Source organism: Mesoplodon bidens, assembly GCF_964165515.1.
Source record: "Mesoplodon bidens genome assembly, chromosome: 15".
NCBI classification, from domain to species: Eukaryota; Metazoa; Chordata; class Mammalia; order Artiodactyla; family Ziphiidae; genus Mesoplodon; species Mesoplodon bidens.
Genome location: NC_138171.1, coordinates 82,659,947 through 82,675,487, shown reverse-complemented (window position 1 = coordinate 82,675,487; position 15,541 = coordinate 82,659,947). Strand labels below are relative to the sequence as shown.

At 55.4% G+C, this 15,541-nt stretch overlaps 1 protein-coding gene across 4 annotated transcripts in view; it reads right to left on the bottom strand.

Moving 5' to 3' along the window:
- The window catches only part of ABHD12 (abhydrolase domain containing 12, lysophospholipase), a 69,816-nt gene that overhangs the window by 5,789 nt on the left and 48,486 nt on the right, over positions 1-15,541 (bottom strand). For 3 of the 4 annotated variants that reach the window (XM_081258005.1, XM_081258007.1, XM_081258006.1), the window contains 8 exons: positions 10,549-10,654; positions 8,211-8,330; positions 5,638-5,668; positions 5,155-5,200; positions 2,949-3,078; positions 1,775-1,812; positions 1,359-1,438; positions 356-438 (listed from right to left, as the gene is read on the bottom strand). In XM_081258005.1, coding sequence (XP_081114131.1) covers positions 356-438; positions 1,359-1,438; positions 1,775-1,812; positions 2,949-3,078; positions 5,155-5,200; positions 5,638-5,668; positions 8,211-8,330; positions 10,549-10,654 — 634 coding nt within the window. Of the gene's footprint in view, positions 1-355; positions 439-1,358; positions 1,439-1,774; positions 1,813-2,948; positions 3,079-5,045; positions 5,131-5,154; positions 5,201-5,637; positions 5,669-8,210; positions 8,331-10,548; positions 10,655-15,541 lie in introns of those variants that run through there. The other variant, XM_081258008.1, reaches the window with a different exon arrangement.

Below are 15,541 nucleotides of genomic sequence, written 5' to 3'. Positions count from 1 at the left end.
GGCATGTGGGATCCTCCCGGACCGGGGCACGAACCCGCGTCCCCTGCATCGGCAGGCGGACCCTCAACCACTGCGCCACCAGGGAAGCCCAGGAGTTCTGGTTTTGACAGATAATTTTCAAACAAAACAGCGTTATGGACCAAAAATATGTTGTCTTCCTATCTCTTTAATCTAATCCTACAGTCCTTCCACACTCCTGGTTCTCCTTCTCTAACTGACATGCCCTTTACAGAGATGTGTTGCTTACAAAAGATCCCCGTGTATTCAGAATCCTATCCCACTTGGTTAATGTGACTCAAGACACTTATTCTGGGGGTTCTTGGGGTTTTTCTAAATTCTCTTCCATGGTACTCACTTTTCATCATTTGCAAACTGAATTCCACTGCTTGTGATGGGATCAAGGAAGAACCAGTCAAACCCAGGGAAGTATCGATAGATCTGGAGGCAACATGTAGACAACAAGCAGAGGATCAATTAAAACACCCCCCGCAGGGCTGAGGGTCCAGACAGAGGTGCCGTGTGCCCGGGGGTCACTCCTGTTTCTGAGCAGGCTGACCTGTGGGCCCCCTGGAGCTGGGTGGGGGGGCGCCCCTGCCCTTCCTGGCCCCTGCCCTCAGACTCCCTGCTCAAGAGGCCCCCAGACCGGCTGCAGGGGGGCTGCCCGCAAACAGGGCTCCCACACCTCAGACTAGGAGACCAGGCTTCTCACACACAACAGGCTGCCACCCCCAAGGAATGGGGTCCGTGTGACTCGGGAGAAGAGCAACATCAAAGGAGACCCAACAAAGGACTCTTCTGTCTGCAACGGAGCAGCATGAGGTCGGGTGGGGCCGACACGGCTCCCCTGGACACACAGAGCAGTGGGAGGAGGAAGCGACAGGGTACAGAGGACCCTCCTCTGGGCCCGGCCTGTAAATGGAGGGTCCAAGGCCTCAAATCCGGCCAGTGACGGCCCAACAGCATGTAATCCCCACCAGGCCTTCCCTGGGGTGCCCACCAGCTCCACTCCTGGGGAGGCTGCCGGGACAGCGCCCTCAGCCTGCACTGAGCCCCATGGGCAAGCAATGCCAGGGGGGCAAAGCCTCCTGTGGGTACAGCCGCCCTCAGGCAACCTGGCTGTGACCCCATCCTTCTACCTGGCACAAAGTTATAAACATCCTGAGCGGCTCTGCAGTCAGGCCAGTGCCCAGAACTAAATGAGAATTAACTTTTAATAAAGTTTGTATTCATTAGACTATTTAAATAATAATTTTATGATATTTAAATTTATTTATTATACACTTACAGTCATTTTTATATTTTATAGCAATTATTTTCATTATAAAAATAAGTCCGTTTTTAATAAGATCTGTACTTGCCACTGAGAATGGATGGCTCTTAGCTTCTTCGCGGATGTTAGTAAATGGAGATTCCAATATGAGGGCATCTGGAGGTGTCTCTAGATAAACAAACGGGGAACTGGGAGGTGAGCAAGAAGCCCCAGTGAGACACACTCCTCCGCTCCCCATCCACGCACCCTCCACAGGACAGCGGAGCCCGGCCCCTGGTGACGCCTCGCCAGCCGCTGGCGGATTGGGGGAATGGGGGTGGGCCCTCAAGGGTCTGCTCAGGCCCCCACCTTAGCGCCTGGCTCTCGTCTCACCGTACGGCGCGTCCACCACCACCCACTTCACGAGAAGCCCCAGGGCCTGGAGCACAGCCGGCTCCCCAACGCTCCACCCGCCCACGGGAGCCGGGCCGTCCCCACGACGTGTGACCCCACACGAGCCCCTACCTCGCTCACAGAGGCGCCGCACCAGGTTTGTGGCCACTCTGGAAAGAAAAAAGAAGTTCAGCTGAATTATGACAAAAATTGTTTCAGATGAGATCCTCCTAATACTCAAAGGTGACCGAGGAAGCTGGGATCTGCGAAGTGACCCGTGGGGTTTTGGGCGGGGGGAGCACAGATGCCCCAGCCGTCAGCCAGCCCCTCTGACAGGGCACCTCCATGTCCCCGAGGCATGCACCTCACCTGGAGCAGCCCCTTCAGGCCACACAGCGGCACCCCAGTTCACACCCGGTCCGCATGGGTGCCGCCGGGACACAGAGGAGGACAGCAGGGCCCAGGGCCGCCCCGCCAGCAGGGAGGAGGCTGCAGTCTGCCTGCACAGCTCCTGGGGGCGGCAGCACTTGCAGTCTGCCAGGCCTGGGGGCCTCCTGCCTTCCCAGGACCAGCCTGGGTGGGTCCCATGCAGACACCCAGGGCAGGATGGCCTGCTCTCCTGTCCAGGGTTCAGTCCCCCCGCGAGGGCGGGCCAGGAGGCCCTGTCCCGGGCACCGCCCAGCCTGCGGCCCCAACCCGCCTGCGGCCACCGCGTCCAAAGGACAGGCAGCAGCAGAACAGCAGGTGCTGGTCTTGGGCTCCTTTAGAAACACTGGCCCCCACGCCCGTGGAAGCGATGGAGGCAGCTCACGTGGAACATCGAAGTGCTTCCTGTCTTGGCAGATGGAGGAAGGGAACCACCACTGATGCCTCCCCAACTTCTCCGGTGGCGACGCCAAGCGTGGGCTAAGGGGCCCACTGTTCGCAAACAGAGTCAAGGCCCCGGCTCCTGGGCTTGCTGGGCAGCACATCCGTCCTCAGCCAGGCCAAGGGAAGCCCGAGTGCCCTGTCCCGTTCTGCTCGGACCCCCCTCCTCAGGGCACAGTCCTGCTGAGGCGCGTCTGCATCCTCCCTGCGGAGGAGACGGCACCTCCACGACTGCTGTTGTACCTCCCGTCACTTCCTGGGTCGAGGAGCTGAAGTATCTCAAGCCCCTCATGGTCTCTGTGGTGCTTCATCCCCTGCCCCCATCTCAGCACTAATGGTGCTACAGGGTCCAGAGGACACCGGGGCCCCTAGGAGAGCCTGGGCTGGACAGTCGCCCGTGAAGACCTGCTCCTGCAAAGGCCACGCGGGGAATTCTTACCCGGTGCCGAGGGAATGGCCCCAAATATACACAGGGTTGTCTCCACTTCGCGCTTTGATCCAGTCAAAAACATGGAGTGCGTCGTACGTCATGCCCCGCTCCGACGGCGTTCCTACTGAGTCACCCCAACCTGGGAAAGCAGCAGCAAGGGGAGGACGTCACATGCAGCCCAGGGGACCTCGAGGGGCAAGCCCACCTCCTCCCCCTTCTCAGCAGGAGGCCCAGAACGTCTGGGGCCTCAAGGTCTCGGCCAAGCCAGCTCTTCTCCTCCCACCTCCTCAGCCGTCACAACCTCTGAACCCAAACGGCCATCCACCCGCCCTCATCTGAGTCTCGATGAGCAGGTAGCTGAGCAGACGGGGTGGTCGGACACGCAGACCCCTGCCGGCCCCAACACCTGGGGCTTGCCACCAGGATGAGGCACTGACAGGCTCAGCCAGGGAGAGTCCAGTCCGCCCTGGGGCCCCTGAGCCCAGCCCTGACTCCATGGCCCAGCTGTGGCCCAGCTGTGGACAGGCGTGGAGAGGTCCCCAGACAGGCAGATTGCAGGCTCAGGGCAACTCTGACCCAGAAAGGAAGGGGCTTTTAGCATCCTGTTTGCTTAACAGAGGAAAGCCAACTGTCTCGGCCCCTAACCCTTGACCTCCCAAGGGACCTTCCCTCCAGATTCTCAGCAAAGTCAAGCGTGACTGTCATTTCCAGCAGCGCAGCAGTGAGTCGTCATCAGAGACCTGAAAGCACCCCAAGGCTCAGACAGACCAAGTCCTGCTACATAAGCCAAACCCAGAGGCAGGGGCACCGCAGGCCACCTCCCTGGGGCATCCCAGACCCAGATGAGGGAAGGCGCCAATGTCAGGGACAAGGCCAGTGTGAGGGCTCGGGGCACTGGTGGCGGCAGGAACAAAGAGACAGGGGGAGACACAGAGAGACAGAGACAGGGACAAGCTCTTGTACGGCTTAGAAAGGCAGAGACTCAATGGGAAATGAAAAGAGCAAGTGCTAGATGGGATCTTGTTTCTGTTGGAAGCACCAGAAGGTGCACAAGGAAGAGGCCACCCCTCTCACTACCCTGAGGTTCCAGCAGCAGGAGCACGAGGAAAGGATGGGCGTCATTTCAGAGTTTCTCCAACGCAGCACCTTCCTCCTGATGGAACACTCTTCCACCAAAGAACCATCCCTCACCCTATGGTCAGCAGAATAATGGCCCCCAAAGATGTCCATGTCCAAGCCCGAAACCTGTGCCTCTGGTACCTCACACGGCAAGGGGAATGAAGGGTGCAGGAGGAAAGAGGCTGCAAATCAGGAGACCCTGGGATGGGAGGTGATCCTGATCAGCGTGAGCCCCCAGTAATCACAGGGTCTTTATGATCAGAAGGGAGACAGAAGTCAGAGCCAGAGTGATGCAGACTCAGGCCACAGGCAAGGAGTGAGGGTGGCCTGGAGAAGCTGGAAGAGGCCAGGAACCTGACTCTCCCCTGGAGCTTCCAGCCGTGCCCACACCTTGACTTATCCCAGTGGCTAAAGACTTTGAACTCCTGACCTCCAGAACTTCAAGATAATAAGTCCGTGCCGTTTCGAGACATTTACATCTGTGGTAACTTCTTGCAGCAGCAAGAGGAAACTCTTCCAAAGTTCACATCCAGGTGACGTCAACTGGCTCCTGGGTCTGCGGATGTGGACCCCCCCCCACAACCGCTTACCCCCAGTCAGGGTGAGCTGGACAAGAGGCCTTTAGCCCTTTGACCTCTCCCCCCAAGGACTGTCCAAGGCACACGCTTGCCACACAGCTGCTCCCTGCCAACACAAAGCATTTTCCTCACGCATCAAACTGTGGGAGGCCAGAAAGAAGAAATACTGAGGGGCGAGAAGATGAGTCTCTCTCTTCCCTGTCTCCATAACGTCAACAAAACCAGCTGTGCTGAGCATGAAACGTGCCCAGCTGTGGGGAAAGTCTGAGTCCAATAAAGACAGTACTTCCTACTTTTAAAATGTGGCTGACAGAGGGTGTGTGTTGGGGTTCCAGACACCCTACAGGGGCGGATGCACGCAGGACACACCTCCGAAGACCCTGACCCTCCACCACGTCCACGTGCTCACAATTGCCACAGGTCACGGCAGAGCCGCCAGCCGCGCAGGAGCCTCCCAGAGCAACACCTGCATATCCCACACCGACCTGGAGGAAGCGGGGCAAGTACACAGCCCTCACCTCTGTAGTCAAAGGTAACCACGTGGTAGCCAAGGGAACTCAGCACCTGGAAGTGAAAAACAAACACCTGGGCAACATGGCTCTGACTAAACCCACTAAACCCAAGCAATTCCAAGTGACTTTATGTAATTTGCCAATTTCTGGCATATGATCCACAAAGTCCATTCATCCTGATCTTGGAAACTATCCCCAGAGGCAGCAAAATGGGAAGCATTCCATGGGGAGACGTCCATAACAGGCAGTGTTAAAAAGATCAACAATGATTATTAACTCAAAATTATCAGGGGGACCCCCTTCTGTTCACGCGTCCTGGAAAGAACAGCCAGAAGCAGGCGGCAAGCGACGCCCAATCTGTCGCAGACCGTGTGGGTCACACCCCATGGGCACTGCTCCATCCACCTGCCCACTGTGTGGCCTCTTCTGTCTGTCATAAGCTAAGGGCACCGCTCCGTCCATCATAAACTGTGTGCCGTCCTCACCTACCTTGTAAAGCTCCACCCGGTGGTCGCCTCCTCTAGATCATCAGGGAAAGGAAACAAGCATGGCTGTTAGTGCATCTTCTCAGAAAGGGGGCCCAGGATCAACACTGTAGCATCTGGGCCCTTAGGGCCTGGCCCCCAAACCTACACGGGAGGGTGGGGGACAGGTCACCTCCTCCTCAGGGCACCTACGTGGCTCCCAGTTTGCCTCCACAGTATGGTGCCAAACAAGGGACAGTCTGAGCATTTGGGGGATCTTTCTTAACTATTACCTCACCTTTGGTTTGAGCAGGCCATACATACCTTCAGTACAAACCCCAGAAGACACAAAGGGCCCCTCAGCTCCCCAGTGTCCAGGACCACCCATGAACAGGAGGGAAGCACTTCCCTGCTGGCACACACACCACAGGGACAGGCCACAGGCACCTCCCGCCCCAACCTTTTCACCTACAGAGCCAGAGCCAACTCTCAGAACTCTCCTCCTCGGCCATTCACGCCCTCCCCTCGTGGTCACTTTGGCTCTTTCCCACCTGCTGCTAACGGAGGTTCTGCTGCTGCGGCCACCCGCTAATGTCCTTCCACACACGTGTGTCTGCGGGTGGATGCTGGGTCGAAGGTGCCATCATGATCTGACAACCACTGTGAGCCTCCCAGCCCCTCACCAGCAGGTTCCAGCTTCAGTGGCACCACCTCACGCCTGCACCTCTCTCCAAGGACTGTCCACCTCTTTCTCCCACGTTCTGCCCAGATGCTGGCTGGCTGTTACCGTGCACAGACACCCAAGTGGGGACAGAGCTGCCTCGGGAGAGGGAAGCACCTCAGCAGGTGGCTCACCCTCACCAGACTTCTCAGCTCTTTCCCTTCTTTATGAGGAGCATTTGGCCAATTTCCGGGGTGTGTGTACACGGAGCGAGTGTCCTCAGGGGAGGCGAGAACACGACGAAGGAGGAAAGCCAATATAACCCAGAAACAAACATTCAAAGGACTTAGCTTCAAGGCCAGAAGGAAATACTGCAGTGTCTTCAGTTACCTTTGCAACAATTTGTCACGGCTCTTTTCTAAATGTTCCCAATACGCTACCTTGAGCAAGAAGGGGGAATTTAGAGCGTGATGGGGCTGGGGGCGTCCTGGGGGTCCGAGGCTGCTGCTGTCCTGCCCGGCCGGGTGGCCGCCAATATCTGCAGCCTGAGTAGTCCTTGGGGACGTGGAGGGGGGTGGGTGGGGGTGGGCAGCAAACCTTCAAAGTCACAAGATTCCTTCCATCCTGAAGTTACAGATAGACTTTGTCTTCTTTACCATGTGATTGGCGCTGCTCACAAAGAACTCCAAACTTGCCTCATTTACAGAAAGAGGCTACAGGAGCTGTTTGTATTCACTTGCTCTTTGAAAAGCGGAAGAGAAACCCGCTGTAGCTTGTCCCAGACGAGGGGAAAGCAGGCTGCCGAGAGTGTGCTGAGTCAGTGGCGCAGCGCGCTGCTCTCCCGGCTCCGTGTCCCTGCGGGCCCCACTGCCTGGACATCCTGCTGCCCCCTCTGTGCAGCCCCTCTGCCCAGACGCCCGCTGTGGCCTGCTTTGTCCTCCTCGCCGGTTCTGCCTGTGAACTGACTGACCCCAGCCAGGCCCCGCGGTGCCCGGCCTCCTGCTGCTTCTTGCTGGCTCTCTCTCACGAGACCCAAGGAACAGGGACCCTCCCAGGGGTTTCAGGCAACGCTTGTTCAGAAAACACCCCTCTTCCTCTCACCCCACCAGCTCTCCTGCAGACTCTTCTCAACAAGGCTGACCGTGTGGGCTGGAAGGAGCCCTCTTTAAACAACGGCTCCAATCCCCGCTTGTCTGAAAGACATCCATTAAACCTACTCTTGAACAGCACCTGGGATAAACCTGGGCGAGGGCTTTATCTGCACAGACGTAGGTGCTTCCTTGATGGCCCACTGGAATGCGCTGGCACTGCCGGCTCAGGGCTGGAAGTACCCTGGCCTGAGAGCGTGGCATGGCAGCCCCCCGAGGACAAGCTTGTCCCTGCATGCTCAGCTGAGTCCCATGAGGACTCCCCCACCTTCAACGTCACCCTCGCCCCTCCCCAGGAAGCATGCCTCCCCCTCCAGCAGGGCACACCTGCCGGCAAGAAAGTGTCCTCAGACCAGACAGCAGATGCTGGGTGAGCAGAGGCGACTTCCTGGGCACACGGTGGCTCTGCAGGGTCTCAACAAACCTCGGCTGAGGGACCATGCCTCCTGCCCACTGAGAAGCCTTGTTCCCTAACCCAGGAAGAAGGACACCCCTCTGGCTGAGGCTCTGGGTCGCTCTGACAGATGCAGCAACCTCCATCCCACCCCAGGCACGAGCTTCAGACCAGGGGTTTCTGGACACAGCTGCCCACATCTGCTCAGCAGGTGGTTTCCAAGCAAGCAGGCCCGGTCCACCTTGCACACAGCCCTGCTCTGCTCTGGGCCTGTGGGAACACGACTTCATGCAAGCTTCTCCCAAACCCCAGACAAACCCTGCCTCTTCGTGTGTTCTCAGGACGCCCATGTCCCAGGTGCACCCACTCTCTCACTGCGATGGGCCCCACCTCACCTGGTGCCCGCGTTCCCGTGCAGGTACAGGATGATCGGGTGGCTAGAAGCCAAGGCATCCTCATACCACATCTGGTCCTTCCCTTGGGCGTTCTTCCACCAGACAGTGGGGACAGTGTGCCTGGAAGCAGAAGCAGAGGGGAGCGGCAGGTGACGCGCCTGCAGACGGGATGCCCACGGCTCAAGTCACAACTGAGCGGAGAGCAGGAGGCTGGGTGGGCTGACTGCAAGCTGTGAGGACAGCTTCTGGCAGCTGAGGCAGGTCATTTGCTGACTCGCGGATGGGGCCTCTCTGGGCCCCAGAAGCTTGCCCCGGCAGCAGTTACTAGGGGTGGGGCGACAGCCGCTCCTCCTGTATAAAGGGGAAGCTATGTGAGCTAAGACCCCTTCCAGCTGGGTTCCAGCACAGAATGGGCACTGAATGGACACTGGGCAACGCCATGTCCCCTCAAACTCATCCATGTCTTTAAGTACGTAACTTAACTCACGACGTAAGACATATCGTGCTGTTATATGTACTAATTCAGCAACACGGGGCTATGGGCTGGACTGGAAGCCCGGCCATCGTTAAGGCACAATTTCTAACACAGAGCCTGTCCACAAGCCGTCTGGGCACAGATGCACCGCTGCAGGAGACGTCACAGGCCCACGTGGGCAGTCCTTCCACGCCTGGCCAGGCAGGTGGACACTTGTCTGTGTGGCCAAACCCTCCCTTAGAGAGGTGCTCTGGTTCATCTTAACTCAGGACACATCGAAGTCACTGTTCATCACTGGGGAAGGTCTGATTTAATACCTTTCATCTGTAAAACTTATTCAACTTCATTCTTGGGAAGTTTTAAAAACATTACGTGGCCGATTTCTTCTTTTCTAAGTGTTACATCTCGTTGCTGACGTAGTCTCTCTGACCCATTTCAGAGGACTGCATTTTGGGTGGTTCTGACAGCTGCAATGATCACTCCCCCACAATTACAAACCTATGAGACGGAAAGGTACATTTGGAAGGTGCTGGGAGCTGATACGCCTCCAGTAGCCAGCCTTCCCAAACTCGGAGCTCCTGACGAAGGCCCAGGCAAGCTAAGCTCTCCATCCCTGGGCTCCTCCCCCTGCCAGGCAGAGGGGAGCTGCCCTCCCACCGCCCCCCCCAGCTCCTCTGCAGCAGGAGGACCTGGAGAGGTGCCAGTGAGGGCAGGTGGTGAAGGGAGTTGCTGCCAGCCAAGGGCCCGCACTGCGATCAAGACAGCGCAGGGTGCAGACCTGGGCGGGCTGTGGTGCCCCCACCAGCACACAACGGCTGTCGCTTCCCGGAGACGCATGTGGTCATCACCAACACAACCCTCACAGGTAACTGTCCACAGATACCTGTCCTGTATCACGGCTGCTCTGCTCGAGGAAGAAGCCTGGCTGAGCCCACATCTTCAAAGCACAGACCCTCTTAACCATCAGGAGAGCCACCAATTCCCCCAAACACCTCTGAGCAAAACATGTCAGGCTTCTGACTGAAAATGAAAATGCACAGCAGCCCGCAAGCACACACTGGTCGTAAATGCTCCGTTAAAACAAACCAGAAATGACCCATGACAGCCCCAGCCTCAGCCACTACGAACCAGAACCTCCCTCTCACCCTCTGGTCTTTACGCAGGACCCCCTGCCCTCCGCACAGCACAGGGAAGCGATTCAGAGCACTTCACTCAGAAGCTTCTCACGTCCACAGCAGTTCTACTGAGACAAAGGCAGCAATTCAGAGCTGCTTCTGAGAGAAAGAGAGGACGCCACAGGAAAGCCAGTCCACTCTGGTTCTGTTGTTTGTAAATACCAACTAGTCCGCAGTAAAAGCATTAAATCATATTCCGCAGAAATGCCAAGAAGTCACAGAACTTAGGCCCAACCTAAATTTATGGCTAAAAAAGTAAACGCTAAGAAGAGAGCAAACGCCACCACTATCAAGAGCTGAGTGCTGTGTGTGAAAGAAATGCAGCTGTTTTCAACAACTGGGTGGGCCCTTCTCTGCAAGACAGGTGTGGCTCAAGCCTGCGCTCACGATTCTGTGATATATTCTCTGTTTCTGGCTTTCTTCTCCCCTGGAAACGAGGCTTTCTGCAAAAACCAATCTGGTTTGAAAACCTCAGAACAGAGCCGGCCATCTCGTGCCCCATTATTCAAGGAATTTAGTTGAGATCTTTCCTTTGGAAACAGCAGGTAAAAGATAAAAATGGACAAGCAAGAGTTTCAGAGACGGCTCCGCTGTCAGGACAGCAGTGGCCACACCTCACAGGCCTTCTGCCTCCTGGACAGGCTGCAGAGCCGGTGCCACCCCTGCAGCCCTGAGGCTGCACACTCACCAGACTCCAAGGGTCACGTCTTCCTCTGGCTGGAGGTAGTAATTACAGGTGTGATTCAAACCTTGATCCTGCGGTTTTTTCAAATCAATGAAATAGGGAACGCGCACTGTGGGGGACAAAGAGATGGAAACCAGGATTAGTGAGCGTGGACGGACACACACGTACACAGCAGAGGTGAAGCTCTCAAAAAGTGCCAAGTACTTTCCCAACGCTATACTGCCTGGGGCACCGGGCCCTCCAGCCTCAGGTGGGGCTGGAGGTAGGTGTATCTACAGATCCTTCGGCAAGGACGAGGTCTAAGCAGAGACCCACTGAAGGTTGTTCAAGGTGTGAGAAGATGTGAAGGAGGGAAGGAAAGATCCTTGGGAGACCTGAGGGTCGGCCTGGCCATGAGAGAGGCTGCAGACAAGGAGGCTACGACTGAAGGCTGGAGCCAGGGTGTTGGGGGAGGGACTGTGGGAAAGGCGACAGATGGACGTGTGTTCTGGACCTGGGGCCACGGGCTTGATGACCACCTGAATGTGGGTGCGGGCCAGGTAAGTGGGATTCTGAGGTTCCTAGTGCTGTCATTTAACAGAGAGTGAGGCCAAATATGAGGAGTGGGTGCTAGAGGTGGAGGAATCCACAGAACCCACAAGCCACACAGAGTCGACGCAAGGCATGGGAACAAGACAGCAGCTACTCATTCAGCCCTGAATTTAACAGGTGACCTGTAGACAGGGCAACGGCTGATAAACTGCAGTGTACCCAACGATGGGAAGCCTTGGGCCTTCAGACAGAGGCAGCCGATATCGAAAGACCTGGGGGAACCTCCGTGAATTACAGGCAGGTGAGAAGAGCAGGGAAGGAGGGTAAGATCACTGTGCTGCTGCTACGTAATCACATGTCGTCACTGTACAAGCAAGCAAGCAACACCAACACCAACACCGAGTGTGGCTTGGAAAGAAATACAGAGAGACACACCAGGCTGTGAACATGGGTTTAAAGTGTGTGTGGGGGGTGGAGGCGAGTGTGTAATTTTCCCCTTGTATACCAGTGCACTTTTATTGCTTGAGATGAACACAATTTTTGAAGTTATATTTAGTTGAAAAATGAAAAACAAAAAACCAAACCTTGAGATGGGATTTACTCACATTATAAAATGGCAATTTCCAGAGCGGGTGGGGACAAAGGGCAGTGTAGCCCTGACTTCCAGCCAGTCCCGCCTTCAACAAGGAAGTCATGCAACTCTGGTTTTCTTTGGTGAAGAGAGTAGTTTCATTGTGTAACTCACACGGCCTCTCGGCACCAGAGCCCTGCATGCCCACCTCATGCCCCAGGGCCTTTGCACCTGCTGGCCCCCCAATACTCTGCGCCCACATACCTACATTCCAACTCTTACTTCGTCAAATGTCCCCACAGCTCAGTAAACGTTCACTGAAGAAATGAAATAGCCAACTCACGAGGACATAGGGATACGCACACGCTCCTTCTCCCCAGGAATTCCCTGAGCATTTCAAACCACGGGGAAGACAAATCCTCCCACCAGGGCTGCTTTTGAACCTCCAGCTTCTTAATCCATCTCTTTTCCAAGCAGCAGGCTACATTTTAAAAACTTTAATTATTTTCTCTCAACAGAAAACCGGCACTCAAAGGAGGTGGAATCTTATTTACTGGTGCACCTTCCCAGTACTCTGAACACCGTCCCTGAAACAGGCTGGTACGACTGTGACCACAGCATTTGCTCAACCATGAGTCACATGTGATGATTCTGGGATTTGCACCCAGGCAGCCCGACTCCATAGCCCACACTCTTGACTAATCGGACAGGAAGTGAGGAAGGTAAACTGGCTCTGATCCTGGTGGGCCCTGAATGTTCTCGAATTGGGTCCCCCCAAAAGATATACTCAAGTCCTAACCCCCAGCACATCAGAAGGTGACCTTGTTTGGAAACAGGGTCTTTACAGAGATAATCAAGCTTAAGTAAGGTCATTTGGTGGACCTGATCTAATACGACTGGTGTCCTTATCAAAAGGGAATTTGGATACAGACAGACAGAAGGAAGACAACATGAAGTCACAGGAGAAGGCAGCCGTGTGATGGAGGCAGGGGCAGCAGTGGTGCAGCTACAAGCCAAGGAACACCAGCCACCACCAGAGGCTGGGAAGAGGCAAGGAAGAGGGAGCCCACGCCTGCCAACACTGGGATTTCGAAGCTCCAGAACTGGGAGAGAATACATTTCTGTGGTTTTAAGCCACCCCGTCTGTGGTGTTTGTTGTGCTGTGGAGTCAGAGTTCACTCTGACAACATCCTCAGGGAGGGCTCCTGACCAGCAGGCCTAGAAAGGTCTCCCCTGGACGCGTCTCTTTTAGACAGAGGTGCCCGCTCCTGCCCTCCCTGGTGACTGCTCCGTGCTGGGGAAGCTGCGGCTGCAGCGTCAGATGGCAGTTCATCATCTGACCACTGAGGGGAAACGACTTTGTCAGTAAAACTCTGAATATGTCCAACAAGTGCTGATTCAATCAACTCTGCTCCTGAGGCTGGAGTGCCCGTGCCAAAGGGAAGGTGGGCACCATCGAGGGCTGAGGGCACTGCTGTCAGGCCTCACGGGCTCTCTCCCAGAAAAGGCAGCCATGCGGCTTACGTGCTGCCCCAGAGCTCCGAGAGGGCCCCTACCACTGAAAAGCATCTTCCGAGGATTAGCAGTTAATCCTAAAGCTTCCAAGCCTGAGAAATCTAGAACCAAGAAACTCAATCCTGCTCTAGGACAGACTCATCCCACCAAGCCCATCCTCTGGTTCACTTTCATTTCTGTTTTAGAAACCGTGGAAAAGGATGTAGTTAATGCACCAAGTGCAGCAGGTGCTGCCTGTGTGCCTCCCCTCCAGCTAGCGAGAGGTGCCTGGTCAGTCCCGGGGGGTGAGACAGCCCCAGAGGAACCACCTGGCCACCACTGGTAAAAGCAAGCAGAACTGCTGCAAGACAAAGGAACGGAGTCAAGGGGTGCAGGGCCCCAGGCTGGCCTGAGGAGGGTCCAGGATCTGCCTGGACCAGAACACGGCTCACTCCTGCTGGCCTTCGTGTGGTCACAGCCCTTGGCCCGTGACTCTGGGATGCAGGCTGGAGCCCACCCTCCTGGCCCCTGCTTCCACCGCAGGGCTGAAGCATGGAGAGAGCACCCAGCCCGCCAGCAGTCCCCTGAGGTGGCAGGGGCAGGAATCGGGAGCCGGGGACAGTGACCCAGCTCCTCATCGCTATCGATTACAAGCTCCGCCTCACACAGAAGTTGAGTGCACAGCCCAGGGACCCAGCACACAGGCCTATGCAGCTGTCAGGACCAGGCCTCTGGGTTCTCCTGCTTCCCCAGCTGTGTATTATCCACCCTCTGCCCTCGCTGTCATTTATCAGCAACCACAAACATCATGGGGAGTGATTTAGAAAGGACCCTCGAGAGATGGTGCTCGGTGAACAGTGAGCAAACACAAGAATGAACAGAAAACAACGGAGCCTGCCATCCTTTCCTCAGCCAATCTAGAAGATACTGGTGGGGTGAGAGGCCAGAACTCCTGGGCTGCAGAGAACACGTCTGACTGCCTGAGAACTGTGAACAGCGGGGCTATGCCCCATCCCAGGCACTGAGTAAAGACCACCCTGATATACGGGCAGAGGTGGGCCACCAACAAGGGAAGGGCTGGGAAGGCCCTCTGGGTTTTATCAAACTCCAGCTCCCCGACAGGCTCTGGGCTTCCACAAGAAGAAAGGGATAAGGAAAGAAAGCTATCAGGGGTCACAGGGACTGCTAAGGGGAAGGAAAAAGAGGAGGCTGAAGGACCGCCATCCCGTGAAAGCTGTAGTGGACAGGCTGGCCTTCGGCTTGAACAACAAATGAGCAATTCATATATTAACCCTAATCTCCAAAAAAGGCCCAAGGCAGTGTGCAGACAAGAGCAGTTTTACACCAGCCTCTGAACTCAAACATTCCTTCCCACCAGGAGACGGCTCTAAATCCCAGGGCAAAGACTGTGACAGGGGGCTGGTATCACCACAACATCGCTGGGCTGGGGGCAGGGGTACCGTCTTTTGAATGTGAGTACTGAAAAGCACATATATTTATGCTTACATGTACAGACACACAGAAAAAGACCAGCAGGAAATAAACAATGTGACAGCGATTTTCTCTGAACAAGTTTCATTTTCTTCTTCAAGCCATTCAGAGTTTTTCAGTTAATCTTTTGTTTTTAGAAAGATCATGTAATTTTTTGTTTATGAAAATATATTTTAAGTAGAATAATGCCTTAAATCATAGATGCTATCCTTCATCTAATGCTTATTTATCTGAGTTATACATTTAGTTTCAGATAGAATTGCTATGAACTTAAGGCTATTTTAATCATGTTTTGGGGCCCAAAAGATTGTTACACTTCCTTCAATATCCAAATGGAAATCCACAGCTCACGATTCACATCTTGAGGAGATAAGAATGAAGATGCCCCCCAAACACGCAGGCCCTCCAGAAGCGTGAAATGAAACTGCCACGTCACACTGCAAGACAGCCTGGAGATCCCCATCTCCTCCACAGGGGAGGGGCACAGACAACTACCCCACTTCCACACAGTAGGCATACGGAAACAAGGAGTTGGGGACGGGTGTCTCTCTGGGGGGTGCAGGACGGCCCCACGGCCCAGCCTGGCCCTCCTCTTCTGTGCCATGGAGCCCAACCCAGAGAACCCAGGAACATCCTGCCATTTCATTAGGAAATCAACAGTGCAAAATTTGTGGGCTGTGTCTAAAGTTACCCCAATGATTGACCTAAAGAAAATCAACTCAATTCAAATATTTGCTGGGACCCCACGGTGTGGCAGCCCAGAGGGCAGCAGGCCACCTGTTGCCAAGACACCTGCCCAAAGGGCCTGGAGTTGTCCGGAGGCCTGCCTTGTGGGAAAGCTGTGCAGGGCTGACTCTAAGGTCTGCTATCGGGAAATCTGCAGCCTGTGGCTTCGTGTTTGCGTGTAAC